Source organism: Bos grunniens, chromosome 21 (assembly GCF_055505025.1).
Source record: "Bos grunniens cultivar Pamir isolate PY7600 chromosome 21, Bosgru_T2T1.0, whole genome shotgun sequence".
NCBI classification, from domain to species: Eukaryota; Metazoa; Chordata; class Mammalia; order Artiodactyla; family Bovidae; genus Bos; species Bos grunniens.
This window is the reverse complement of record NC_141185.1, coordinates 6,348,432-6,375,782: the sequence shown is the minus strand read 5'-3', so window position 1 is coordinate 6,375,782 and position 27,351 is coordinate 6,348,432. Positions and strand designations below refer to the sequence as shown.

General features: G+C 53.2%; 1 protein-coding gene across 4 annotated transcripts in view; it reads right to left on the bottom strand.

Annotated features, from left to right (window-relative positions):
* BCL11B (BCL11 transcription factor B) overlaps positions 1–22,625 on the bottom strand; it is a 99,122-nt gene extending 76,497 nt beyond the window's left edge. For 2 of the 4 annotated variants that reach the window (XM_086365170.1, XM_086365172.1), the window contains exons 1-2: positions 21,983–22,625; positions 8,277–8,645 (exon numbers count right to left, since the gene is read on the bottom strand). In XM_086365170.1, the coding sequence (XP_086221296.1) occupies positions 8,277–8,645; positions 21,983–22,040 (427 nt within the window). In that variant the 5' untranslated portion in view covers positions 22,041–22,625. The remainder of the gene's footprint in view (positions 1–8,276; positions 8,646–21,982) is intronic. The other 2 variants (XM_086365171.1, XM_086365173.1) reach the window with 1 other exon arrangement.
* Between the last annotated feature and the right edge of the window lie 4,726 nt (positions 22,626–27,351).

Genomic DNA, 27,351 nt, shown 5'->3' with positions numbered 1-27,351 from the left:
CACTAAGGAAGCTCAGGCCCAGAGAGGGGGAGGGTCTGCTCAAGGTCACACAGCATTCAGGGGCCTGCCTCTCCCCAGGCTTCATGCAATAAATCCACAGGGCTGTTGCTAACCCAATCCTGACCCTGGTGGTCAGCTCCTAATAAGATGGCTTTTGCACAGATGGCAGAAGGCACAAACAATCCACAGACAGGCACAGGACAGCAGTGGGGTGCACCCCACACTGCACCCCGGGTTCCCTCATCTGCATCCTTGGGAAACTGGGAGCAGAAGGGGCCCTGCCAGCCACAAAGACCCACAGGAACCCCGGGTGCCTGGGCTCCCCGGAGATGACCGGGTGAGGACCCCCATGCCACCCTGTGAAGGTCACTTCCTGGCTGGAAGTCAGGAGCCTGGTTTCTAGACACGACCATGCCGCTGACTCACAGGACATGAGCAGGTTAGGCAGGCATCGTCCCTCGCCCTCCGACTCAGCACAGCACAGGGTGGCTGAGCAAGGCGCCTACCCTCGCTGTGACTCAGTTTCCTCATCTACAAAATGAAAGTAGGTCTGATTTACCGCCCTACTGGGGTGGAGACAGTGGATGGGAACGCGGGATGAAATATGACCACGGGCAGTACGGGCTTCACCACAGGAAAGAACACGACTGCCGGAGTTCACACCCGGGGCCCTCGCTCACTGGCTATGTGGCCCTGGGCCAGGGACTTCAGGTCTCTGTGCTCTAGCTTCCTCTTCTGCACAGTGAGGCTGCTGGGAGGGTCACATCAGTTAACATGTGTAAAGCCCTTCAAACAGTGACTGGCACGTTGTAAGCTCTAATGAGGATGTGTTAAATTAAAAACCCAAATACGAAAAACTCAGATCTTTTTGTCTCCTCGGTGAAAGAGGACTCCAAGGGCACAGGGTGACATCCAGGCTGCCTTATTTATGGAGCTGTCTTAGCCCACTCCTGAGAGATTCTGGAGCTGCTGGTTATGCATTAGTCAGCCATGAAAATTAGGGAATGGGGGGTGGGGAGCTGTCAAAAGGCTAATAAAAAACTTAAGTCAACTGCTAACTATTTACTGCCAAATAAAAACCCTAATAATAATAATAATAATTGAGGCTGAATGTTGGTTAGGTTCTCCTCTTGAGAGCCCAGTGCCTTTTTCTCTCTCTCTTCCTTTACTTTCCTTCCCCTTTTCTGCACTCCTGCTGGAAGTATGGATCCACCTATATAAATCAGATTGTAAGGTCCCTAACCTAAAAGAGGGAGGAACTGACCCTTTCACTGACCAATATTTTGCATCTCCTTCTTAGTTCAATACAACTTCCAGCTACGACGTAGTACTACAGTCATGTTGTGGAGCTTACTGACACTCTTTGCCATGGTGTGAACAGATTACAAAGGTTACCTGCTGTCTCCCACCTCCCTGAGACCACCCATCCCCGTTTACAGGAGAGGAAACCAAGACTCCAAGAGAGGAAACAGTTTGGCTTGAGCTGCAGGGCTGGGCACCCTGGTGTGGCCAGAGCCCTGCCGACAACCAGGTACGCAAGCTCAGACATGTCTCTTAACAGGCGAGGATGGGCAAAGGCAGAGATCTTTCCAGCTCAGGCCAGAACCCCGCTCACTCCACTGGCGACTACTATTTAACAGTTACAAATGCATAGGGACCTAGCCATAGGCGTGTGTGTGTGTGTTCCTGTGTGTGTATGGGTGTGTTCTCAGTCACGTCCGACTCTTTGCAAACCCATAGACTGTAGTCCGCCAGGCTCCTCTGTCCATGGGATTCTCCAAGCAAGAATACTGGAGCAGGTTGCCATTTCCTTCTCCAAGGGAACTTCCTGACCCAGGGATCGAACCTGCGTCTCTTGCACTGCAGGCAGATTCGTAACCACTGAGCCACCTGGGAAGCCAGTATACACATACGTTGTCTAAACCACACCTTAGAACAAGCCTGACAGATAAGAAAGGTTAACTCCATCTAACAGGAAACTGAGATTTGGACAGGTGGACACTTAGCTGAAGGTCCTACAAGAAGTCACCGGCAAAATACCAGTTCTAGCCCTGGTCCATCTGAATTATTGCTTTTATGTTATTGCTCTTCTGCCACCTGTCTCTCCAAACCTTTACCGGCAAGTGTGGGCAACTGTATTGAGCATGCCTGGGACTGCATCAAGGTTTCTGGGGGCCTCAGGTTTCCTGGCAGTGTTTCCAAGGGTCACACCTGAGACAGGCTTCAAAGAACACCTTGAATGGGGTCTGGAGATAGTGCCTGCCGTCAATGGCTCCACCAGCCAGGCAAATTAGAATCCCTCTCCCTAAAAGCCTCCATACTCTGTGCTATATGAAGAAGCCAGGCAGACCCAAGTCTGATTCCACTTTGCTGTGTGACCTCGGGCAAGTCCTTAACCTCTCTGAGCCCCAACTCAAAGTGGGATTAGAAACATCTATTTCAGAGTGGTAGGTTAACAGTATCTGTTTCAAGGTGAGATTTCAACCCAAGAAAAGCACCTAGCTCAGTGGGTGGCCCCTCTTACCCACCACCCACCAGCCCTGCCCAAGCTCTGAGGTCAGTCCTGCAATGCCCAGCTTATCCCAGCCAGAACCTAGGGCCATGTCCGTCAGACAGAACAGTCCACAACCCCTTGGTGCAGACAGAACTAATAATTAGCTGTCACGATTTAATAATAAAAAAATATAATCCATGCCACAACACACATGGATTTAACTAATCTTAATTTGAAGGAAAAATAACAACTCTAAATATATCAAATGCAGGGTTTTTTTTTAAGACAACCTGCAAGTGGGGTTTATCTCCAGTTTCCAGCACGAGCAAGTTATTTAGTTTCTCCCACTGGCCAAGCTAATATTCTTTTCTCACACTTATTTTATTTATTTTTTACAGTCTGAAACGAACGTTCTCCAAGCAGCAGTGTAAATCCCCTGGCTGAGCAGAAGCCCTTTTCTGCAATGCATTTTGTCAGCGGGACCCCAAACCGAAGCCCTGGTGCGTGCCCTGCCCGCCACGTGAACGCTGCCCTCCACCCCCAGGAGCATCTCCAGTCCTTCCCGGCTGCTGATAAAGGAACCAGATGGAGCCATCACGGCACGGACCTGCCCGCCACCTCCAGCCCAGGGGGGCCTGCCACCCCCTGTTACCTGCTGCTTGTCTCCGCATTGCTCCAGAAATCTGACACTTGGCGTTTGGGGGAAGGAACAAAGAAAAGGCCCACCTATGGCTGACAGCTGATGGCTCATTCCTCCCTTGATAGCTTCATTTGGTTGTGGTAGGGGTGATAACGCGCAAAAACGAAATACCTGTGATCAGGGGCGATACAGTGGGAATTCTAAGGCGGAATGTGGAGGGAATGGCTGAGAGACATTCATTAAAAGTTTTAAGGACACTGACTCTGAAAGGCAAGCATCTCACACCACCAGGCGGGGTCCACGCTCTTTTCAAAGCTCTCCAGATGCTTCCATTTCTCAGGGGTCTATCTGAGCCCAGACCCTGTGCCGGGTGGGCGCTTAACACTCTCATCTCATTGAATTCTAAGCATGAAGCCAAAAAAGCAGGTGCAGACGAGGAAACTGGGATCCAGAAAAGTGAAGCGACTTGCCTGGGTGGGCTCAAAAATCCCACCCTGGGCGACTGGCACTCTCACCTTCAACCCTCCACACCGCTCCTCCCAGGCAACTTGCCCTCAAGTTGTCACCAGATGACCAGTAATGTGACCGAAGACGGGAAAGGAGGGGCCACACACCAGACGGGACACGCAACTGTCGTCCCGTTGTTTCCAACGGGCAGCCTCAGAACCCAGTGGAAATTTCTCCCAGATCCCAGGGAGACCAACAGTCACCATTCTAACACTGGGAGATGATGGAGCCAGAGAGAGACAGCAGAGCATCCCTGAAGGAAGAGGGGCCCACTTGTTTTCACAGCATGCATGCCACACACACGTCCTTTCTAAATGTCACAATTATCGTTAGGTAGATGAGGACCCTGCAGCTCAGAAGGGCACGTCACACTGCAAGTGGCCGGCAGAAAGCAGGGTGGGCCGCAGACTTGAGCTCCCCAGTGGGGATGGCAAACCCAGACACCCCTAACCCCGCTTCACGACACCCCTCCTCGGGACGCTCATCCCAGAGAAGAGCTCAGAGACTCATGCTCTTGGCAAAGCCTGGACCTTGCTCACCTCCCCTCCCAGGGTTCACTGCTCCTGCTGCCCTCGATGGATGGGTCCCCGAGTTCCATCAGAACCCTCCTCAGAGGCAGGGATGACGTGGCGGGAAGGGATCTTAAGAAACAGGAAGAACTCCTATACAGGTAGATGTGTATCAGATGCCTGCCCCTGGGTCAGATCTCCAGCCAAAGCCCCTACCTCTGGCCAGCACCAGCCCTCCATCTGCAGGGGGACCTTGGACAGAAGCTCGAGGGACCTTCTCCAGCCCCGGCACACTGTCAAAAAGCAGCACCCCAGAACTCGACCGTACACATCAAGGTGGGGCAGCTCACACCCTGCTCCCACCACGCGCCTGCCCCATGGGGGCTCTTTCCAGTGGGGATGTCCAGGGTGGCGGAAAGGCAGGAGGTTCTAGTTGAACGAATAAAGGAATGCAATAGGACGGGGTCCCCAACCTCCAGGATCTAACACCTGATGAGCTGAGGTGGAGCTGATGTAACAATAACAGCAGCAAAGTGCACAAGATATGCAATGTGCTTGAATCATCCCCAAACCATCCCCCCAACCCTGGTCAGCGGAAAAACTGTCTTCCACGAAATCAGTCCCTGGGGCCAGAAAGGTTGGGGACCGCAGCCCTAGGAAACAAGGCTTCAGAAACATCCTCTCTCCACTCTCCTACCCCTCTATCATTAAAAAAAAAAAAAAGTAGTTAACTAATCTCTTCATACCCATCTCCAGAATACCATCCCAAGGAACGAGTGCCACTCTGGGGTAATGACTCACAGAATTCCAGCTCAGTTCTCACCCTGGGGATGTCCTTAATAGTGGAAGTGCACGCGTGGCTCAGTCACTTCATGTCCAACTCTTTGCAACCCTATGGACCACAGCCCGCCAAGCTCCTCTGTCCATGGGATTCTCCAGGCAAGAATACTGGAGTGGGCTGCCATGCCCCCTCCTACAAGGGATCTTTCCAATCCAGGGATCGAACCCATGTTTCCTGCATTGCCTATATTGGCAGGCGGATTCTTAACTACTGAACCACTGGGGAAGCCCCTAACAGTGGAAGGGAGCCCCCACATATTTACAGATCAGCCCTGCCCAGCCCATCTCTGGAGCCCAGCCTCTAGAAGCACTTGGTAGGAAGAGAGTTGGGACCTGCCTGTCTGGACCACGCTCAGACTGTGGGCTCCAGGAAAAGCAGGACCCTCACGGCCACATGGGTGCCCCGCCTCAGACCACCAAGCCAGAGGCCAAGTCCTAGGAATCAGCACCACCCACACCAGCTACCACAGGGGTGCATGGACAGGATGGAGCATCCCCTCCCAGCCACGGCCAGGAAGCAGGGACAGGAAAGGCCTGGGTAAGGCCAGCAGTGCCCGGGGCTGGGGCAACAGCTGTGTAGATTTCCGGAAGCCCGGGCGGAGAAGCGCCTGGAATTCCTATTCCCCCTCTTAAAATATAAAGACTCAATTATCTTTGAGCAGCTTGCTTTACACATGAATTGACACATTTATTTTACAATAAATAACTAAAAGTTATCTGTGTTTCCTTTACTGTTAATCTACACAGAGAAATAATAAACAGGGCTTGTCTACAAAAATGCAACCACCGCAGTCCTCAGAATTCAATTAAAGCTAAAATAATTAATGCTCCCACCATATTAAATGACTTTAAACATTTAGCTACTGAAGTTTTTATTCTTTAATCTTTCCTTTTTATTAAATTTTTTTAAAAAAAAGAAGAAGAAGGAAAAACTTGGTGTCAAAGTAGGGAGGGGAAAAGGCAAAAAAGGAGCCTGGGAAGGAAAAATCATGACGGGCTGTTAAAACGGAATGGTCGTCTTTAGCTGACACAGCATGGAGACTGTCTCGTGCCTTTGATTAAAATAACATTTTAAATGCTTTGAACAAACATATCTCCTTAGACTTCTAAGGGATTATTTTACATATTTTTTCGAGGATGAAGAAATCCATTCGTCCTGTTGCTGAACAGAAAAGGCCAAGAATATCTTTCGTCACACACAGAATAAAAATACTGTAGGCCGCTGCAGTATTACAACCCCGAAAAAGGGAGGGGTGCAGAGGGCGGCGGGGGGAGGGTGGGGGTTGAGGACAAAGCCGCCTTGGAGATTAACTTTGCCTTTTATGAAATCATATTTAGTCGCTTTCTTAAACAAACCTACCCACAATGATCTGCAGCCTCTCATTGGAAAATACCTTCCCTGTGAAATGAGGATTTGGATGGGCCCTGGCGAAAGCAGAAAGCCTTCCCACTGAACCATGAATGGGGCCCCTCTCGCAGGCAGAAGCCACTCCCGAAAGGTCTGTGTGCCCTGATGCCAGGTGTCTGTGCCACCGGTGAAAACTGTCTCTCAGCGTCGGACAAAGAAAGACAGACACAGGGGCCCAACACCTTCCTCCGCGTCAGGGCTCCGGCCCTAAGGAAGGCGGGACCACTTAGACCTGCTCTGCGCTCTGAGAAACCGGGGCTGACGGGACTTTGGCCTGAACACGTCGGACACTTTTCTCAACGCCCTGGGCAAGTTAAGAGTGTGGGAGATTTCACGCTAGGACGCCCGCCAGAAGGCCAGCCCCACAGGCCAGTCTGGTTGCACAGGGTCTCCCCAGGGCCCAGCCCATGCTTGCAGGACTCGACACTCCACTGCAGGCCAGAGACAGAGTTCATTAACCCCATAGTACAGATGGGCAAAGGGAGGCTCAGGGTCACAGAGCTGCTCGGTGGCTGCCCTAGAGCAGCTGGGCTTGCTGCGTCACCAGACTGACTGCCTCCTGGGTGATGGCAGGGTGGGGGTGGGGGTCTCCTGGCCACGCTCATATGTCCCACCCATGGGAGCAGAGTGTCCTGGTTCCACCAAGTTCACCCGCCCACCCCAAGTAGCACCCAAAGCCTCAGTCCGCCCAGCATCTCCGCTGGTTTCCATGACCCAGACGCAGTGGAGATGGATACAATCTTCTCGGCCAGCCACCTGCTTGCGGGTGCGGTGCCAGAAAGTACCCCCAGGAGAAAAGCCCCACTGGCAAAGCATTTATGGAGCTCCTGCTCTTTGAACCTACCCACCCGGCCCGCCAGGACTGTCCCTCCTGGTGACACCAGGAGAAACTGAGGCTCAGACCCCGAAGGAGCTCGTCCGAAGTCTCCTGGCAGGATCTGAGCCCTGCACACGCTCCGAGAGCGTCCCGCCGCTTCTAGGAAACCCGGGCCAAGTTGGGCCCTGAGCTCAGGAGGACAGACCGGAAGCCACCACTCTGTGCTGCATGGAGCACAGGCTCCCTGGAGGAGGCCCTGGCGTGCCGTGGCCTTGACCCGAACAGAACTTGAGGCCAACTCCCCAGGCCTGCCCGAGGACACCAGCCCCTGCACCTGTTCTTCAGGTGATCAAAGCCAGCCATCCAGGTGGCCCACCAGGTAGGCGTGCCAGAGGCAATGGCCAACCTCCCCCAAGGAGCACCAGCTCCAGCCAGGCTCCCACGAGCCCCTCCCTGGGCCCACTGCTAGCACCAGGCAACATCAGAAGGGGCCTCTTTAGACAGATGGGAAACTGAGGCCAGAGAGTGGATGAGAAAAATGAGGGCCCCCAGCAGGCCCTGCCCCCACGCAACATCTCATCAAGCCTCACAACAACCCTCAACAGATAGGTCTCATTCACTCCATTTCACAGATTGGGAAATTGACTTTGTCCAAGATGTGAAGAAGAGATTCCAACGCGAGACGGTCGGGCTCCAAAGCCAGAGACTAAGCCAAGAACACCAGCAAAGTCAGGGCCAGCAAGCCTTCCCAAGGTCCGTCCTACCCTCCCGGCCAGCTGTGAATAAGGCCCCCACCACGGAGTCCGTTGCCAAAAGCAAAGCAACCCTCAGCCCGCTGGGCCTCTCCGAGCCCCAGGCCTCTCTCCCGCTGAGGGTCACCCGGATGGCAGCCCCTCGGCAAGGGCAAGCCCATCCTGGTAGCCCCGTGGGCCCTCCCAGCACCGCCACCCTCAGACAGAGGGTGAGCCCCTCCCCCGGCACAGCGAGGGGCGAGGGCGGGCCTGGGACCCGAGGGGTTGGGGTGGCTTCTACAGCGGCCGGGCAAGGGCAACGTTCCATACCTGCGAGGTTCTCCTGCTTGGGGCAGACGCCTTTCGTGGGTGACAGCAGGTGGTCATCCTCATCGGGGGTCACCTGGATCCCGATCTCCACCGGCTCGGACACTTTCCTGAGCTCAGAGCGTGAGGAGGGCGGAGGGCTGCCCTTGTCCAGGCCTTTGTCATAGCAGGCCCCCAGGCTGCCGCCACACTGCTTCTTCTTGTGCTCTATAAAAACCAGGATGTCTCCCAGGGGGAAGTTCATCTGACACTGTCCACAGGTGAGCAGGTCAGGGTCGGGGCCACCCACCATCAGCCCCAGGCTGCCGGGCTCCTCTATCTCCAGACCCTCGTCTTCCTCGAGGATGGCGGCCTCCACATGCTCAGGCTCTGCTGGAGAGAGAAAGCACAAGGGGAGGGGCAGAGAAGACAAGATGGGCTTAAGGAGTCACAAGACCCATCGTTCATTCCAACCCTTCCCCACCGAGAGGCAGGCCCCTCCGCTGCGGGATGCGAAGGGTTCACCACGTTCCCCGCCCAAGACTCCTGGAGGTAAGGGGTTCGCCATCCTGCGTGCCACAGATGGGCAAACTGAGGCTCTGGGCACAGCCCTTGCAGCTCCCAGAGGTTGCCCCTTAAGCGGTACGGATCTTACGGCTTTCTAGTTTATTTCCTGCCAATTTCCCCTCAGTTCAGCATAGGGACACGCGCATGACCGCCTGCACATCCGCACAATCCTGGTTCCACCGGGGGCTGGACCATCCCCAGGCTGGTGGCAGCATGATGGAGAGGCATCTCGAAAACTCTGCAACATCTCAGAACCACCTGGGAGCTTTGAAAACCCCCAGGCACCCAGGCAGTACCCCAGACCAATGACACTGGGAGTCAAGCTTCAGGCTGTCTTTTTTTTTTTTTTTTTTTTAAAGGCTCTCAGGTGATTCCAATGGGCAGCCAAGGCTTAGAACAGTGAGCCAGAGCTGTTTCTCCCTGCTTTGGCGGGAGTCGCACACCCCTCTTCCCTCCCACCTTTCATTCAGGTCCTCCCCATTCATGAGCGCCCCTGCTCGCATTCCTCTACCTGAGACCTGGCTGCACACCAGACAGGAAAACAGAAACCCAGACGGGCGTCCCGGGGCTGGTCTTTCCGAGAGAAAGAAAGGACCGGGGCTCAGAAAGCAACAAGTGAGCATTGGTTCAGAAAGAAATATCGAAGGGGAAAGAAAAAAAAAAAAGCAGGGAAAAGACGCGGCTAGCCGGCTGAACGAGGCAGCCGGCTCCCCTGCCAAACACTCTGCTCCTGGTCAGACTTCCATCGCTTTGTAGATTTTGCCGACACTCACCAACTCCCTACTGTCTTTTTTTGTTGGTCGGTTTTTATTTCACTCCCAGTAAAAAGAAAAGAAAAGAAAGCTCTTCAGACTCCAAAAGCATTTCTTGGCAGATGACAAACCACACTTGCAATGGGCTGAACGTTTTCATATTTCTTTAGCAGCCGATCTACCTACCTCCTTTCATTTTTGTTTTGTAGGGGGCAAGGGACCCAAATATTTTGAAGCTAATAAACACCTCAAAAAGCAGCAACCCCCTCAGGAAAACCTGGGAGACACAGCCAACCAACAGGTCATAAATAAGGCAACTGGACAGCAAGGTTGCATCCACGCTCAGGGTCTGAACAAACTCGAGGTGGGATTTGTCAAGAGCAAATGTCAATGGCCGTGTAGACAGCACCAGTGGGGGGGGTCTTCCGAGAAGCCAGGGGGCAGCCAGGGGTCTGAAACCCGAGGAGGCAGGTACGTTTTAAGTTGTGTGGCATTTAAGAAAGGATGATGAAAACCACAGAAGAACAGAGGGAAGAAACAGAGTGGAGGAAAACACATTCCGTGGCAGTGAAGTTATTGACGGGCCAGAGCCAAAGAACAGATAATTTAAGGAAAAAATCCTGTGGCATCTTCCATCCTACATTATAAATCACGGCTCTGTGTGTTCTGAGCACAAGCTTCTTCAAGGCCTGTGAGAGTCTGTGTGGAAGACCCAGCAGACGGCACAGGACACGGAACACACATGAACCATGCATGCACGGGTAGGCGCCCAGGTGTTGCGGAGAAGGGAGGTGACAATCTGAGATCCCACCCGTGCTTCTAGAAAAGCAAACAGAGCCCTCGATGAATTACATGTAGAAATGCACTGGCAATGTGGCTGCCCAAAAACACCCCACAGACGAAGAAATCCAAAATCTCTTGTCTGCATACCTCTAACAACAAAAAAAAAAGGAGCCTAGAAGGTCAGAGAAAACAGTGTGCACAAAGGCGGCCCCAGAAACCATTAATTATACTTTAAAAAGAAACCAGAGTTTACTTAAAAGGGAGTTGGAAGACAATGCTACATAATTAATTTACAAATTTATTTTATGAAAAGATGCTTTGCTATGGTTAAAATGTAATCACAACCCTCACGCCGAACAGTGTTTCTAGGGGTACCCGGTTCCCCGCACACGATTTGTCAGAATGTTAAAGGTAATTATTCGGTGCCTCTTTTCCCTTTAATGATCTAACATTGAGCAATACTGTTTATATTGAAAAGCTCGCACCTTTAATTACCAATTACATATACATAATTTCAGAGCCAAAGGAGAAGGGCTGTGAAAACAGTTCTTTAGAAATATAAGGACGTATTGTGCACCATTGCTAGAGAAGGAACTCTTAATAAATGGGAGGAGGATGTCAAAATATTGTTTTGTTAAAAAAAAGAGAGAGAGAGAGAAAGAAAGAGAGGCACAAAGGAAATGAGCTGAAAAAGCAAAAAAAAAGGACAAAATGAAATTGAGAATTCAAATCAAACAGGGGTGAGTTCTGTGGTAGGAAGAGTGGAGGTACCTGGCCCTCCTGAGCAGACCTGGCACTCGGCAGCATCTGTTAGGGCATTTGATAAAAAATAAAAGACAATAGTTCATCCATCCGAACCGCAACCTGATCATCCTTTCTGTGGACAGGGAGATGTTTTCTGTCGTCTAATTTCATCTTGGCTTCCCCGTCTTGGTTTTGCTTTTCATTAAACTTTTTCAGCCGAGTCCATCAGTCCGTTCTCCCCGGTGGGAATTTTGAGAAGAAGCCTGAATAGTTCCTCTCTGCTGGGGGATTTTAAACTACATAATCTCAAACTTCTTTTCTCTTGCAAAAGAAACAGGCTAATTTAAAAATGAGCAAAGTTCACTCAGGCCTGTTCATAGGTATTCATCCTTCTCCTCTCCATCTTTTGCTAAGGGACTCTACCAGCACTTTTTCATTTTCCTCCTTTTTTTTGTTTTGTTTTGTTTTGGTAACATCTGGTATTCCTTCCTTTATTTGGCAGTCTCTGCCTTTTCACTTTCCTCCTGCTGCAAGCCTCGTGAGCCCCAGTAATTGAGTTTGAAAGTATCCGAAGCCGTTGACTGGGCTGCAGGTCTGAGTTCTGCCTCCAGGCCTCTTGCAGCCAGCCAGCCTGGGCAGCCAGGCTCCGCTGGAGTCCTATCCCTAAGACCGCTCTGAACTCAGGTCCCTAGACCCAGGGTCCAGCCCTCCGCCTCCTCCAAAGGGACCCAGGAGGAAAAGAAACAAAAACATCTCCCTCCCCTCCCACGTGCGGTGCTGAAAGTAAAACTCCTGGAGATGACAGGGGGTGTTCACCCAACTTCAAGGATTGGGGTTTCCTCTGCCCACCCCACCCCACCCCACCCCCTCGGGGCGTGGAGCCCTGGGCTCTGGCTGCTGTGGGAGGCACTTCCCAGGAAGGCAGCAACGTCACCCCAAACCCCCAAACTGTCAAGCTTTTAGGTCAGAGCGGGTGGACCAAGACAGTTTGCTGAATCTCATGCTTGAGGCCTTCGGAGACACCCCCAAAGGCGGGCTGTGGTTTCATTTCCGCTGGCAGGCGGATACCGAGCTGGGCGTAGGGGTGCATGTGTGTGCGTGTGTGCCTGTGTCCCTTCTTAGAAGCCGATCGCTCACAGAAGAAATAAAAGGAGAAAGAACCACTTGCCCAGGCTCAGAGAAGGGCACAGAGAGATGGGGCCTGCCCCCCCAAACCCTCCTTCCTCAGTCCTGTGGGCGCGGGTGGAGACCCACTATCCCGCACAGGCTCAGAGGACCGGGCCCCTGCCTGACAGGCAGAGTCGCCCAAACTGCCACCCAGAGACGAGAAAGCACCAGGAAAGAGAAAAGTCACACATACACAAAACAGCCTTTCAAACTCCCAGACCCTACCAACCAGCCCCTCTGGCTGCCTCGTCCCACAGACTCCAGTCTTTTAAAAATAAAAATAAAAAAAGAAGGCAAAGATGAGGTCCTTTCCTCGGAGAGGATTTCCGCTTTCACGCAAAGCTCCCCCAAGAGTCAGCAGCTCTGGAAAACCCTGCTGCCCTCACTGTCATGAGCCGAATAAAGTCGACGGATAGCTGAGACATTTGACTCAACAGGAGGAAAGATGACTGAGTGCAGCTGATGACTTGTCCCAGCAGCAGGTACCTGGCTGATGGGTTCTGAAACGTGACATCCTGAAGCACATGGACAAACATATATTTACACACACACACAGTTACACGTTTGTTGTCATTTTCTTTTACAACAAAACCACATTTCATTTACAAGGCGAGGCCTCCTCCCAGCTCATCAATACACTTAGAAGCAGTGAAATCAGGGTTCACAGATACTAATGGACATTCCTGTTAAGTGGACGGGGAAACACTTGACCCTCGGACCAGTTCCCCCATGCCTTGGGCTGGCCGGGAAGGAATTTGGGCAGAAGACAGAAATGGAAAGACATCATTAACACCAACCAGGCCAAGCAGCCCACAGGCCCCCCCAGCAGCTGCAGAGGCTTAGCGGGCCTTACCTGGCCAGGGACCCCCACCCCCCTCACACGCTGGGCTCCAAGGGCCCTGCCCGCCCTGGGTCTCCTCTAACAATTGCCCCTGCAGCTGCCCTTCGGGGAATTCCAACCAAGGGGCCGGCCTCCTGCTGTCCCCAGAGCCCAGAGCATGTGCCCTGCCGCACACACAGCACACAGGCCTGCGTTCCCTTAACCCTGCGTTGATTCAAATCCAAATCTCTGTCCTTAATGGCTAAGCCACAGACCAGGAGAAACCCATGGAGAATCACTGTTTCGGTGATGGGGGTGGGGTGGGTAGGGGAAGGAGGTGGGGGGAGGGGTGCCAGGCTCTCAAAATCCTTTGCCACCGACGTCACCGCCACCATCCTATTTGTACGCATGTTTACAAGAGACGAGCATCCACGCGCCGGAGCGCCGCATCCGAAGGGAGGACACGTTACACCTGCTTCCTACGAAGACAGCCTCTGCCAGCCAGCTCCAAACCAACAATCTGCGAAAGGATTTGTCACTCTCCTCCGCGTGAACATCCAAGGAGGGGCCGAAACCCCTAAACGCCACCAAAATGCACCCCTCGACGGAGCACACTTTCTGAACCGCCATCAACGTTTAATTTATTGGATCCAAGAGAAAATGACAGTCGTTGCAGGCGGGGGTCGGGGGTGGGTGGGGGGGCAGTGGAGACGGGAGAGAGAAGGAATCGATTCCTGGCAGAGAAAATAATCTATGACTAGAGGACGCCTAAAGGCTCGACAAGAGGTTTACGAAGTTGGAGGGAATCACGCGGGGCCGGCAGGGGAGTCGGAGAGGAGCCTCAGCCGAGCCAGGCACGTGTTTCCAATGTCCTCAAGGGGCCACCAACGCAGCCCTGTCTGGCCTCCAGGAAAGGCCTGGGGCTGCTGCTGGACCCGGGGAGGGGGCAGCCAGGCTGGTCCCAGGCAGGTCCCACAGGTCTGGGCTCTCTCTTCCTGGCCCACCTATCCTCCTGGGAGGAGCAGGACGAAGATTCCAGCCTGCCCCAGGTGTCACATCGCTGGGGGCCCAGGCCCCGCGCCACATTCACACTGGAGGGAAGGGCACAGGCCGGGGCCTGCCACCAACCCCACCAGATCCTGCCTGCTCCGTGCCAAAAGCAGCACCCGCCTCAAAGTGAAATCTTCCATATTTCTGACATCCGGACAGAAAGAAGGAGGCCGGGGCACAACCTTATCTGTAATGTGGATTTCCCTGTCCGTGCAGATGACCTGGAGTCTGGCTGACCGGGCCTATCGCTGCAAGACCCAGGCTTGACCTGCATTTCAGGAAAGTGGGGACTCCTGATCCGAGGAGATGTTTGGGACGCAGGAAGAACCCAGTCAGCACTCTTCAAGAAGTGGGGGGGGGGAGCGTTCTGAGGGTAAGAGGAACACCCCCCACCACATACACACACTGTCCTCTATGCCCCCAGCCTGGTTTCAGGATACTTAAGCATGTTAAAATCGGCTCCCTGAAAACTCCCCTAACTTGCTCGACAGACTTAGTCCAAACTCCCCACCTCCCCCAGTGTGCCCGCCTCTCCAGATCCCCCAAAACTGAGCTCCAGAGGCCGGGTCTCACATCCAAAAGCAGGAAAAAGATGCCACAAACAAGGAAAGCACCGCTCAGGTGTATTCACAGAGCCCATCCACTCCTACAAGATGACTGAGAAAAAAGGCAAGCCCATGATGCCAGAGCATGGAGTGACCTATGTTTTGAGAAATCAGATAGTTCTTTAAAGAAAAATGCTTTGCTATAGAAATCCTTCTAAACACATTCAGAAGAGTCAATAAACGTGCAAACACCTTAAATTTTCAGACACGACAGAGCTCATAATAAAACATAGAAAAGCACTCTTTGAGGCCCAATGAAGAGATTTGTTTTATTTAATGCTGCGCCTTTTCAAAGGCGTTAAACAGAAGAGAAGGACCGTCCACACAGGATGCTGAACTGAGAGCCTTTAACTGGAGGCGAGGCTCTGAGGCTCACAGCAGAACAGCAAGAGTGGAAGCTGCTTCCAACATCTCGTTTCCAAGGTAGAAATTTAAACCTGATTCCCCCCGCTTTTTAATTCTCAGCAGTGCATCCATTTCTGAGGCGCACGTTCATCACAATAACGCTGGCACTCAACTTTCCTGAGTCATTTTTGCTTGCTGTTTTAGTATAGAACTCGTTAGAACATTCTCAACTGTATTTGCATTTCAGCAGTTCAGTCGAAGGGGGTCATAAAAAAGTTGTGTAAAACAGAGGATTTTTTTTTACTTTGAAGTTACCTAATTCGGTGTGGTCTGGGATTTCATTATCGTAGCAGAGCTCGGGCTGGCTAATTCAACACCCAAGCAGATTATCAACTGCCTCAGAAAAAAAGAAATAAAGAATGAATTTCTTGAATTTCAGCAACTACACAAAAGACTTGCATATGTCAAAATGCCGGACGAGAGTCCCCGTGAATGTAGCACCATTAATCAAACCGCGATCTCCTGTCCCTTTTGCCAGTAAAAAAAACGGTGCTTCTCCCCTGGCTCCCCTCACTGGCTCGTGCGGAAGACGCTCCAAGTGTGCCCCTCTGCTTTCGCGTCTCCAAATAGCCTGCTCTCGGCACTTTTTATACATGCCTGGGGAAAACCACTGCTCAAGGGAGCCGGTCAGCAAATGGCTTTTCTTGGGGAGGGGACCACAGCTCGGGTAGATCTCACTGACGTTTGGCTGTCCGGGAAGGAAGGGTTGTGGGATGAGGAACAGGGGCTGGAGGACAGAACACTCAAGCCCCCAGGCCCCATCGTGGGATTAAACAGAGAGCTGGAAAGTGACAAAGCCACACTCACAGCAGCCGGGTGACACAGACATCCACCCCTGATGTTCTGCCGTGCCCTCTCCCTTAAAAAAAAAAAAAAAAAAGCCAGCAGGCCCAAAGCTAACGCCACCTTCAGAGAAGGATGCATGGCCAGCATCAACAACTTGACTGTGGCCACAGTCCCCAAAGAGCATTTATTTTCCCTCGTCCTCCCAAATGTGACAACAGCATCAAACCCAGTCCAAAGTGCTTGGAGAGTTTTAGCTAAAGGTAGGCCTAACCAGACAGCCAGAGGGTCCTTCCTTAAGCCATAGGAGATGCAGGAGATGGTCCCCAAAGGTCAGGAACCCCATACTGACCCTCCTCCTCGTATAATTATTTTCTTCACACGCTGTCGAACCTGTAGTCTGTATTTAGTTACAGCTTGTGAAACTCCCCCAAGTTCCAAGGCAAAGGATTGGGGATTTTTGAAATGACTTTCTTTTTTTTAACGGTTTTCTGCAGGCCAGAGGCCACGGCCCCAGCCCAAGGGTTCAAGACAACAGTGGTGCTTTATCTCTGAGTTGTCAAATGAGCTCACTGCCGCATTGTGCTTACAACAGGCTTGATTCAAACATTAAATGAAGTAGAGAAATCATCAGATAAATTGCTGGCCCTCTGTACTGCAGAGTGAAGGCTCTTTCCCCGGCTGATGACAGCGCTAGGCTTTTGTCTGACCTAATTTATTTCTCTTTCAGGTTAGAATAAAGCACTCCTTTCCTGTCTCCACGTAACCTCTTCTGCCCATGGACCGAACTCAATACAGGAGACTCAGGGTTAACTGTGCTGTCTGCAGATTTCTTGAACTTGGAGAAGAAGACATTATAGATCCAGAAATCCTGTGATCAAAAGCACCCATATTCCCTAGCACGAAATTACACGGTTAGGGGAGAAATCGTCTCATTAAAGGCCATCCATTAAGGGCACCGTTCAGGGTGAAAAGCATTAGCAAAGCTGGGTCTCGCAAGCACATACTCCTCTCAAACAAAGTTTTACATGTTATTTGAGTTGGCATTTTATCTCTTTGGGGACTGATGCTTTTTCCCTTAGTACAGTGGGAACATTACCTAATAAATGGAATTGAGAATCCGAGTGTTATAAAATCTGAGCTGAAAGGATTTCCATTCATCAAGCTGTTTTAGACACATGACTCCCCAAGGCAGCGGCAGATCCCGGGGTCTGTGACATACAACACAGGAACGGACAAAACAAGCTTCACGTTTCCCAGACACTCCCCCACAGCCCATCCCGTGTGCCTCGACGACCTAATGGAATTCATAAAGTCAAGACCACAGAGGAACCAGAGGAAACACACCCGTTCAAAACTAAGCATTGCAATTGTTTTCCAAAAAAAAAATTAAAAAGAAAATTGTCCCCCCATCTGCCTAGCGAAGGCTTGTAAATCAATGCCGATAGCTTGAAAATAGATTTCTCAAACTTATATTCTCATTTTGTCCTGCTCGACTCTCTGCAGGAAAATCAATATTACAACTTCACACTTAAGACATTTTGCAGCAAGTAAACGGCTCTCGCGGCTGATGGAAGCCCGGTCCGGCCCCTCACGGCGCCGGCTCCGCGCATGACACGGGCACCGAGCTCCCCCTAGCTGCCAAGTGGCGCCAGGCATCGCTGGGCGTTGCAGCCTTGCCATCCACCAAAAGCCAATTCAACTGAAAGTTTATTTTGGAAAGTCTTTTTTATCACAACAAGCAACAGAGAATGCAAAGCGATCGGAGAAAGGAGATGAAAAGGAAAAAGGGAAGGTGAGGGCAAGCCGTGTTCTGAGCCCAAAGGCAAGCGCCAAGAGCTCGATTCTGACAAGGAGCTAGAAACTTCGTGCGCTCTGCAGCGGGAAACTGGTAAGTGGGAACCCAACTGCTCTGCCTGCTTCCAGTTCCCCTGAGACAGAAGGCTAATTACTGCCCAGTGCACCCGAAGCTGGCCTGCCCTTTAGAACCCTAAGACCCAGTTAGCCCTGCACAGTGGCCACCAAAGCATCCCTGACCTCAGCCTCCATCCATGTTCCAAAGGCCGGCTTCCCCAAAGCAGCTGTATTCACTCCGGCGTTTGAGAAATGACTCGCTTTTCTCTTACGACATATTTTGAAGGCCAGACAAAAATCGCCAAGGCCAAAGCACAGACAGAGAGCAACACCCCACCCCCCACCTGACCTCCCATCCTCAATTAAAAAAAAAATGCCACTGTACATAATTTTCAGGGAGGGAAAGACTACCCATTAAAAATACTAGGGGTTGTTAAAATATGCTCATGGCTGTCTCCTCTCAGGTGTGAATTACAAATGAATAAAATCAGCCTGGCATAACACCTTGGATGAACACGGTTTTACTCTCCCTTAGAATCAGAGCAGCTGACTTATGTCACACTTCTAATGATATGGGGTTCCCTTCTGTGCAGAAGGGGGACAAACTTCACCCCCGCCTCCCAGAATTATCAAAAAAACAGAGGGGCCCAGATCTGATGAAATTTATCAGAGGCCCAATTTTGAAACATACGTGGACACCTGGAGATACACTCTACCCTGGGGAGTTAAGATAATTGTAAGCACAGCGGCCTTCAAAACATACAGCTACAGCAAAACCTAATTTAAAAGGCAACCATGGAATTAACACGGTGAGCCTAACTTCTGCATCAAATCTTGGGTCTCTCTAGTTGTTTTGCAAAATCGTGAACTCATACGGAAAATTACTAATCTTCCAAGGAAACCTGTTGGGGCGGGGGCGGGGGGGTGTTGTTGAAAAATAAAATCACCTGCATTGGAGCTGAGTTATCTACCCCAGGCTTGTTATTTCCTTCGGGAAGTCTCAGGCTGGGGCTCATTTGCCTCTCCACTCGCCCTGCCTGGCACAGCCAGCTCACGGCCCTTCCCTCTCCGCCTGGTCAGTCCACTGTCCCTCATCCTCCCCTCTTCACTATTGTCACTGAGTTGTTTGTGTTTGTTTTTATTAATAGCTGTGTCTGTCCTCTGGCTTTAAAAGCCACATCCATCTGGGTCAAACATTTTGAAACAAACCAGAAGCCTAGGTCTTCATCCCCAGCTGTCTCCCACACTCTCCTCCCGGGCTCCTCTTCTCTCTGGCCCTGTCTGTAAATTTAACTAGCTCATTATGGAGTCCTTCTCCGCCTTGCCAGCCCCCCACCCCCACCCCCAAGATTATCGACGCCGTTTGTGTGCTCTTCTGTGTCTCAGGCCATCGGTTATCCCAAGTTGCATCATCTCGAAAGAACCTGAAGCCAGCGGGCTGCCACCCAACTAAAGATGTACCCCGCTTTAGGTGATTTCTTTCCACATTTACAAGCTAAAACGTGGGTCCCCGATCAGGGCTGTGACAGCACCCATTTGGCAGGCCAGGGCTCCAGAGCACCTGAGACCCACAACTCCTGCATCGTTGAGGAGACACACTTGAACAGGCCCTAAGCCTAAACTGCATCCCATTCTTGCCTTTCCCCTGCCTGCATTCCCACCTCCTGGGTGACACAGGACAGACAGAAAAGCCAGCTGCTTTGGGGATAATAAATAGCCTTGTCTGAGAACTGGTTGGACCACTCTCCCTTCTTAAACCCCTGCACATGCCCTGGACTCCATGGGCCCCTGAAAAGCAGGCAGGATATCCTTTGCCCCCACCCCCTGGTCTCCTTCTCCCCATCTCTCCTTCCCAGCCACTGCTCCAGTGTCAGCCGGGCTTTCCCTAGCACTGCTCTGAGCAAGGCTGAGACAGCCATGGAGCCAACGAAGGAGGGAAGGATGTCGCACCAGGCACCCCTGGCACCCCACGCCACCCAGCCGCCACCAGTGCTCCCGGCCAGGGCTTGTTCCCGAGGTCCCAGGAATGCCAGAAGGGGAGAGAGTAAAAGCAAAGCGAACCTACCTGCTTCTTTCCCCTTTACACACGAGTGCAAACACTCCTGGCTTCTTCGCTGCTGCCAGCTTGGCAATGCACCCCCCCATAACTCCCCCTTACCAGAGCACCCCCCCAACTTCCCCCTCCTCAAAAACAACCCTTGCAATTATACAGAGGTTCTGTGGGGCAAATTGTCTCCTGGAGAAATTAGGTGTCTGCAACTACAGACATCCTAACAGCCGCTCCACCATCTAAAGGGGGGAGTGGGGGTGTAGAATAAGAGATTGCTAAAGGCTCCATAAAGGACTAAATGTCAATGGGCGAAAAGGACCTTGATCAAACCAGGCTCAAATCTGGTTGCAAAACATTTTGTTTTAAATGCAACCAGCAAGTCTTCTTTGATGTAACAATGGTGAAAAATATAGGAGAAGCCCTCTTTCCTCCCTCCAGAAAGGCGTCCTTCTCCCAAGGCAAGCCCACTTTCATATCTATTCCCCTCCCCAAAAAATAATCATAAATCCACAAATTCTTACTAATGTATGTGCTGTAACAAAGGAGAGATGGCAGCAGCGGAGGCTCCGAGCAGATGGCTCCTATGCTGGGTTTTCCGGGGAGGGGAGAACCCCTTTATATATTTATTTATTTATTTAAATTTTTTAAAATATAACATAAATATTCGGCTCTCGGCCGCCCCGCAGCCAGTCCTCGGCGACGGATGGGCGCACAGCCCTCTCCAGCTCCGCGCCGGCAGCCGGGCCCCAGCCTGACAAGGTGATCGGAGGATGGCAAGGAACACAACCTGCCCGCGGTTTCGATGGCACCCAGAGGATGTTTTATTTCTATTGCAATTTAAAAGAAAAATTAAAAAAAAAAAAAAAAAGCAACGGCGACTCGGCACCGCGAGAGAAAGGACCGCGGGGAAAGGTTTGCGCGCGGCGGAGCAGCGGCCCCGAGGGCTGCGGTGGGCAGGGAGCGCGGCGAGCCGACCTTCCCGGTGCAAGTTGCAGGCACCCGGGCGAGCTCCCCTGCCAACCCCGTACCTGGCCCGCTCCCGCACGCTTCTTCCCTTCGCTAAATAAACCCGACCGGGACGCTGGAAGCGGCTGCGTCTCTGCCCCCTTGCCTGACTTTGCCTTCCCCGCCACTTGCTTGAAATCCACACGATTTCAGCGGGTGGATTTCCACTGCGACCTGCCTTGTTTATTTAGATAGGGGAAGATGAAAGATCTGAGATAGGCGGATGGGTAAGAGATGGATAGGTCTCTTTCCCTTTTTTCCCTCTTTTCTTTCATTTTTTTTCCCACTATTTTATAAGCACGTCCCTCTCTTCCCACTCTGAGCTGACAACCCTTTCCCCCCAGCCCCCTCGTGGCGGGGATTTTTCACCAGCCCCCGATGTCCCCCACCTTTTTTTTTTTTTTTTTGGAGTAGGGGGGGAAAGAAGACAAGAACATCCCAGGAGACAGACGGAGGTGGGGAAATGGGGGTGGGGGTGCAGGAGCCCAGCAAACAGCCGCGCAGCTGGATTCTTTTGCAAATAGCACGAGGAGGGGAGAGAAAGGCGGCAGCGGAATCCGAGAACCGGCGTGGCCGGCGCCCTGCCCGGCCGGGTGCCGCGACTGGGGGGACTCGGAGCCGGCGGCCACCCCTCGCCCTGCGTCTCCCCCAGGCCCGAGCGCACCCCGCTCCCCTCCGCCCGCGCCGTCAGCGCGGACCCACGCTCTCGCCAACTTTTCCCCACTTCCCGGCTCCCCCCTCCCCCTCCGCTCCCCCAACCCCCTCCCCCCTCCTCTCCAAACCCCGCCACCAGCGCCGCCGCCGCCACACACGCCGCTCGGAGGGGCGAGCGTCCAGCCGGGCTCCGCGCGCACACACACCTCCTCCAGCCTGCGGGCCCCCTCCCCGGCCCCGGAGCCCGCTCCGCAGGCCCCCGAGCCCCGGGCGCATCGGACTGCGCAGCGCCCGGACTCCCCGGGCTGCAACGAAACTTTCCTAAGGCCCTCCCGCCCCCCCAACCAGGCTCTGGGCCGACGCCGCTGCCCCTGTGCAAGCCCGCGGGCCGCCCGGGCACCCGGCCCGGCTGTGCCCGGCTCGGTGTCCCCAGCCCTGGGCGCCCGGAGCCCCACGCTCCGGCCCCTCGCGCGCACGCCGCAGACACTTACGGGTGATGATCTCCCTCTGGGACAAGTGCTGCGGGTTGCCCTGTTTGCGGCGGGACATTGCCCCGGCATCTATTCTGACATCGCCCGGAGAGCTGGACCGATGGGGGGAGCCGGGGTAGGGGGTCCGAGCCGCCGCCGCTGCCGCCGCGCCGCTGCCGCCGCCGCGCCTCCTCCTCTGCCCGGGTTGGTGTTTTGGGGTTTTTTTTTTTTTTTTCCTTCCTCTCTTGCCCTCTCCTCCTCCTCTTCTTCTTCTTTATTTTGCGCTTTCTTCTATGCTGTTTTTTCTTTTAATTGCAAAAAGAAAAAGAGAAGGAAAAAGAAAAAGCAAAACCTCTCGATCTAAAATAGGAGAAAGGCAAAAAAAAAAAAAAAAAAATCTGCTGCTGCTTGCCGCGGACTGGCTGGCTTCTTCAAAAATATATTCTTTTCAAGGAAAAAAAAAATTGCATACACTTCTTCAAACTGCTTGGCCTCCTGGACTTCCAAATGTCTCGAACTTAAACCGGGTTTTGCACCGGCTCCTGACACTTTCAGGGTCTGGTAGGTGTAAAGCGCACTTCTACCAGGAAGGGCGGGGGGAAGGGGGGGGGGAATGCAAACAAATAAAAAATAAAAGAAAAAGAAAAGAAAAGGAAAAAAGCCAAGAAAACTTGAGGACTTGTCTCGTACCCCCTCACCCCGCCCCCTCAAAAAACCCAAAGCAATGTAAAACTGCCCCGGTTCGGTGGTTTCTGGGTTTTCTGCGGGCTGCCTGTTTTTTTCTCGGAGACTGACCCTTCCGAGGCTCTGGGGGGACTCCAGGAGCGGCTCCTTCCCAGTTCACCTGGCAGGCTGGCGCCGGCCGGAGAGGCTGCCGGGTCCCCGCGAGCGCTCCCCAGCGCTCCCCTGGAGCCGCTGGCCCGGGGGGAGCTGGGCTGCGGGGCGGCTCGCCCAGTGCGCCTGGGTCGGTGCGGGCGCGGACTGGGAGCTATAGATTGCAACGTGAAGATGGCGGAGTCCGGGTTCTCTGGGAGCTCTCGGTCTCTCTATGGCTGGGGCTGCCTCTGTACAATGGGATAAAATTCAAGTTCAAGTGCGGACGTGACGTTTAATCTGCACTAGAGACAAAAAGACCCAGAGAGTCGGAGCACTGGGGGCGACTAGCGGTGGCTTTTTAACATTGTACCCTGTAAGAGAACAAGAAAGCACACACACACAGAGACACACTCGCGCGCGCGCGCGCGCGCACACACACACACACACTCGCCCGTGCGCACACCCGCAGTTCAGGCCGGCCACACGTGCGGCGTTTTGTGTGTGTGTGCGCTCCTCTCCTCCCGGTGCACTGGCAGCGCAAAATGGGGGGAGGGAGGGAGGGCCGTGGGCAAGATATTTTTAAATAAAAGAAAATCCTCTCCATCCCTCCTCCCCTCTAGGGAGCTGGACCCCCAGAGAAGGGGGGCGGAGTGCGGTGTGCGTGGAAGTAAGTTGAAGCAACACAAGTCCCCACCCCCTCATTCGAAAGCTCTTGGGGGGTGGGGGATGGCTATGAAAGAGTGTTGGGGTCTACACGGGGACTAGGACCACATGGTCAATTACTCCGTCTCCCTAGGAAAGTAGTTTGGTTGTTTTCACTTTGATTTTATTGAGGGGTCGGGTTAAACTTCCAAAAAGTGTCTCCATATAAATCCTGATATTTCAAACTGGGAGAGCCAAGGGGACAAGATAAAAGATACTAAGAGGAGAGAATTCGGGGCACATTGAGGGGCGGGGAAACGTGAGACCTTGTTTGAGTCCCATTCCGAAGGCATGTCCACCCGAAATCTTTGCGCTCCCTGCACCTCATCCCATTCAGTCTCGGGGTCAAACACGGAGCCCACCCCTAACGCCAAGGTTTCTCGGAAGCATGGGGGTGAGGGGCAGGAGTGCTCCACGTGGGAGAGCGTCTCATAGTTGCCGACCCAGAAGTAGGTGTGGCCGATCTTTGGACACACTCGCGTGGGTGACCCCCCTCGTCCCCCAGTCCCCTCCCACCCCTTGACAATTACTGCAGCCTGGAAGTAACGCCCCCCACCCCCAGGGCTCCTCCGCCCAGGGCAGGACTTGAAATCGCCCGTCAGTCTGGAAAGGAAGGACACAGCTGCCTTGTCAGCCGTTTGATCTCCAGCCGGCGAGGCTGAGAGGAGGTGTGGGGGCCTGTCCGTGGCCCGGGGACAAGGCCAGGACGCGGTCCGCGGGGACATCCACAACCCTCTCCCCCAACCTCCCCGTCCCTCCTCCGGCCACGGCCAACTTCATCCGTTTCGCGACTTGACCTCCCGGCTGGACGAGCCACGCGACCGGCCCCCTCGCCCTTCCCAGGTTTCTCGGGTCTGGGCCGGGAGGCGGCCAGGGCGGGTCGGGGCCTGGCTCGGGGCTGGGCTTCGCGGGCGAGCCCAGCTGCACCCACCCCACCCCGCCCCCAGGCCGGGCTCTGGCGGCCTCCTGGGAGCGCGAGGCTGGGCTGTGACGCCTCCGGGCGCGCCGCCTCCCTCGGGGCCTTTTCCTTGGAGGGGTACGGGGCGGGGGCGGGAAGGGGGGCGTTGTTCGCCCCCAAGGTCTTGGGTGGGGCGACGGCACCAACAACTTACCGGAGCGCAGCGCCCATTAGCGAGGACAGAAAGAGCTCCCTGCCCAAGCCACCCCCCACTAAAAAATAACAATAAAATATGTTCTAGCAGGCAGTTTTGCGGACCGGGCTCCAGGGTCGGGGGACGAGCTGGTAGACTGGGCGGAGGGGGGTGAAAGGGAGCGGGCGAAGAGCCAGTCCGCATGACCTCCCCACCCGGGGCTGCATGCCCACCACCCACCACCGACACCCCACCTCCACGTGGTCCAAAGTCTGGAAGCACCTCCCTCTCCTCCCATCCAGCCCCGCCACGAAAATCTTTCCAGGAAAGTGGCCTAAGAAAGAAAAAAAAAAAAAAAATGCCGACACGCACCTTTAATAAACTTCTCAAGAATACCATACACCGGCCATCCCAACTCGCCCACATTCTTAAACTTGGGAGAGCTTTTTTTTTTTTAGCTGAGAACTGGCGGTGTGAAGTCCAGAGAGGGTGAGCGTGTGGCCCAAGGTCACACAGCGCACGGAGGCAGGTCTGGACTCAAATTGCCGGCGGTTCCCCACTGACTGCGCCCAGGCGCCCGAAATCCCAGCACGCCGACCCTCGCCCTCCCGGGGTTGATTGCAAGGATGGGGACTCGGGTCTGCGGGCAGTGGGGGTGGGACTGGGTACCCCCCCTCCTAAAAAGGGACCCCCCCTCCTGTGGACTGCACGAGGCGCCCGGGGTCGGGGGTTTGGGGGCGCAGCGGCAGCTGCCAAGTCGCGCGCGCCCGAGCTGCGGCGTCTGGGGAGGGGGCACCTCGCCCCACCCCCAGCAGGAAGTAGCGGGCGAGGGGCGGCGCGGGCCGCGACTGACCCGGGGAGCACTTCCTCATTGGCCCCGCGCTGCCCCGACGGCGGGAAGAAGGACGCGCGGGCGGGCCGGCGCAGGGCTGGACACGCCGCCGCCCGCCGGCGCGCTCCACCTCGCGGCGGCCGGGGAGAGGCTGCCCTGCCCCTGCCCGGCCCCTGCGCTGGCCCCTTCGCCTTCCTCCTCCTCTCGGGAGAGGCGGCCGGGCGCAGGCAGCAAGCGATCCCAGCTGCCGCTCCAGTCTCCTTTTTTTCCCTCTGCCCGTCTGGCACGGGCATCATTAGCGCTGAAAGCTGTTAATGTCTGGTCTCACAGCTCCCCCTTTAGTCTTGCTGGGCTCCCTGTCTCGCGTTCCAAGCCGGATCAATAGCCGCCTCTCCGCCGACCTTGACCTCTCCCTCGACCCCGCCCGACTTCGGCTTCGGCAGCTGGCCCGCGCTAATGTTTCCCCACTCGCTTGATGCCCAGACAACAGGCAGGCGGAGAGGGAGGCGGGTGGCGGAGCTCGGGCCCCAGCCCCAGCTCTGTTACCCTCCCCAGGACCCCTGGCAGGCCAGCGATCCAAGATCCTTCTGAGAAGGTTACTGCACACGCGCGCGGGCGCGCGCACACACACACACACAAACACACACCATACCCTGATCTACCGAGGCTTTGTCTAGAATAAAAGTCACTCCCTTCCCCAAAATGGAGGGGAGGGGGTGCAGGTGCTTAACATATGAAACTAAAAGGGGAAAGTGCAAGTACAAATATGGCGCTAAATACCACAATACTTCCAACTGGGTTCTCCAAAACCTGCTGCAGACCTACTGTGTGCTGGGCCCAGAGCTGGGTCTTTGTGCAGACAGGAATCAGATGGAAAGAAATGCCACATTTTCTGCACTCTTTTAAAATAAAGAAGACGGTGTCAGAAAGCTTTTTGAACTCACAAATATTTCTAGCTTCGCAGTGCACTCCAGCAGATAATCCTTCATATTTTTCAGTCTCTTTAAATTTCTTTATTGAGGAATAGTTCGAGAATCATAAATCGTTTTGTCAAATCAAAGTGCATTTTTATTAACCTTGTGTGGGGCTCTGGTTCCCAGTGTGGCTGCAGGGCCCAGGCCATGCAATGGGGGCAGATTAAACAGTCACATGACACCCCCTCCCCCCAAGCCAGGCTTTTTAAAAATTCTTTGAACAATTCTCAGTACTTAACTCTTAGCACTATTTGAGATTCTGCAATGTTATCTTTGCCTTCTGAGCAGTTATATTTTGTATTACGGCTTTACCAAAAAACCGGAACCAATAAAGATGTGTAGTGTCAGTAAAAATGGGAATTCTCAAAATTTCTGCAGAAAGAAAACGGATGTTTCATTTGTTTTTTTACACAAGGCTCCACCCTCTAAAATGTAGTCAGATAACTTTGTGGCAACATAAAAACTCAACGTCCTGTCTTATCAAATTATCTTGGGCTTTATTTCTGGTGCTTAAAAAAAAAAAATCCAGGCAAAGAGAAGGCGAATCTTTTCATATTCACAGGTGGGCAAACTGAGAAGCAAACTGTATCTAGTGATTTCTGTTCCTCAGCGTCTGTAAACGCTATTGACTGTGAAGGTGACAATAAATAAAATGCATCCATCTGACCAGTGGATTGACTTGTTTTAAACTTTTTAGGAAACCACAGTGGAAGTCCTAAGCAAATCATATTTACGTACATATTAATAAGGCCCCCAAGATGGTCCTTATCTCCTTCCTCACTGTTCGCGAATCTCTAGGAGTTTTCAATTCCAAAAGACAAAAAAGATATCTTAAGCTTCCTGGCATATCTTCTAGAATTATTTTATGCCATTTCTGAATATTACAGCAAATTTCTGGGACCCAATAGCTCTCAATGAAAGCTTTGCTAGATTTGGAGTTTGGTTTTTGTTTTGTTTTGGTTTTTTTTTTTTTTT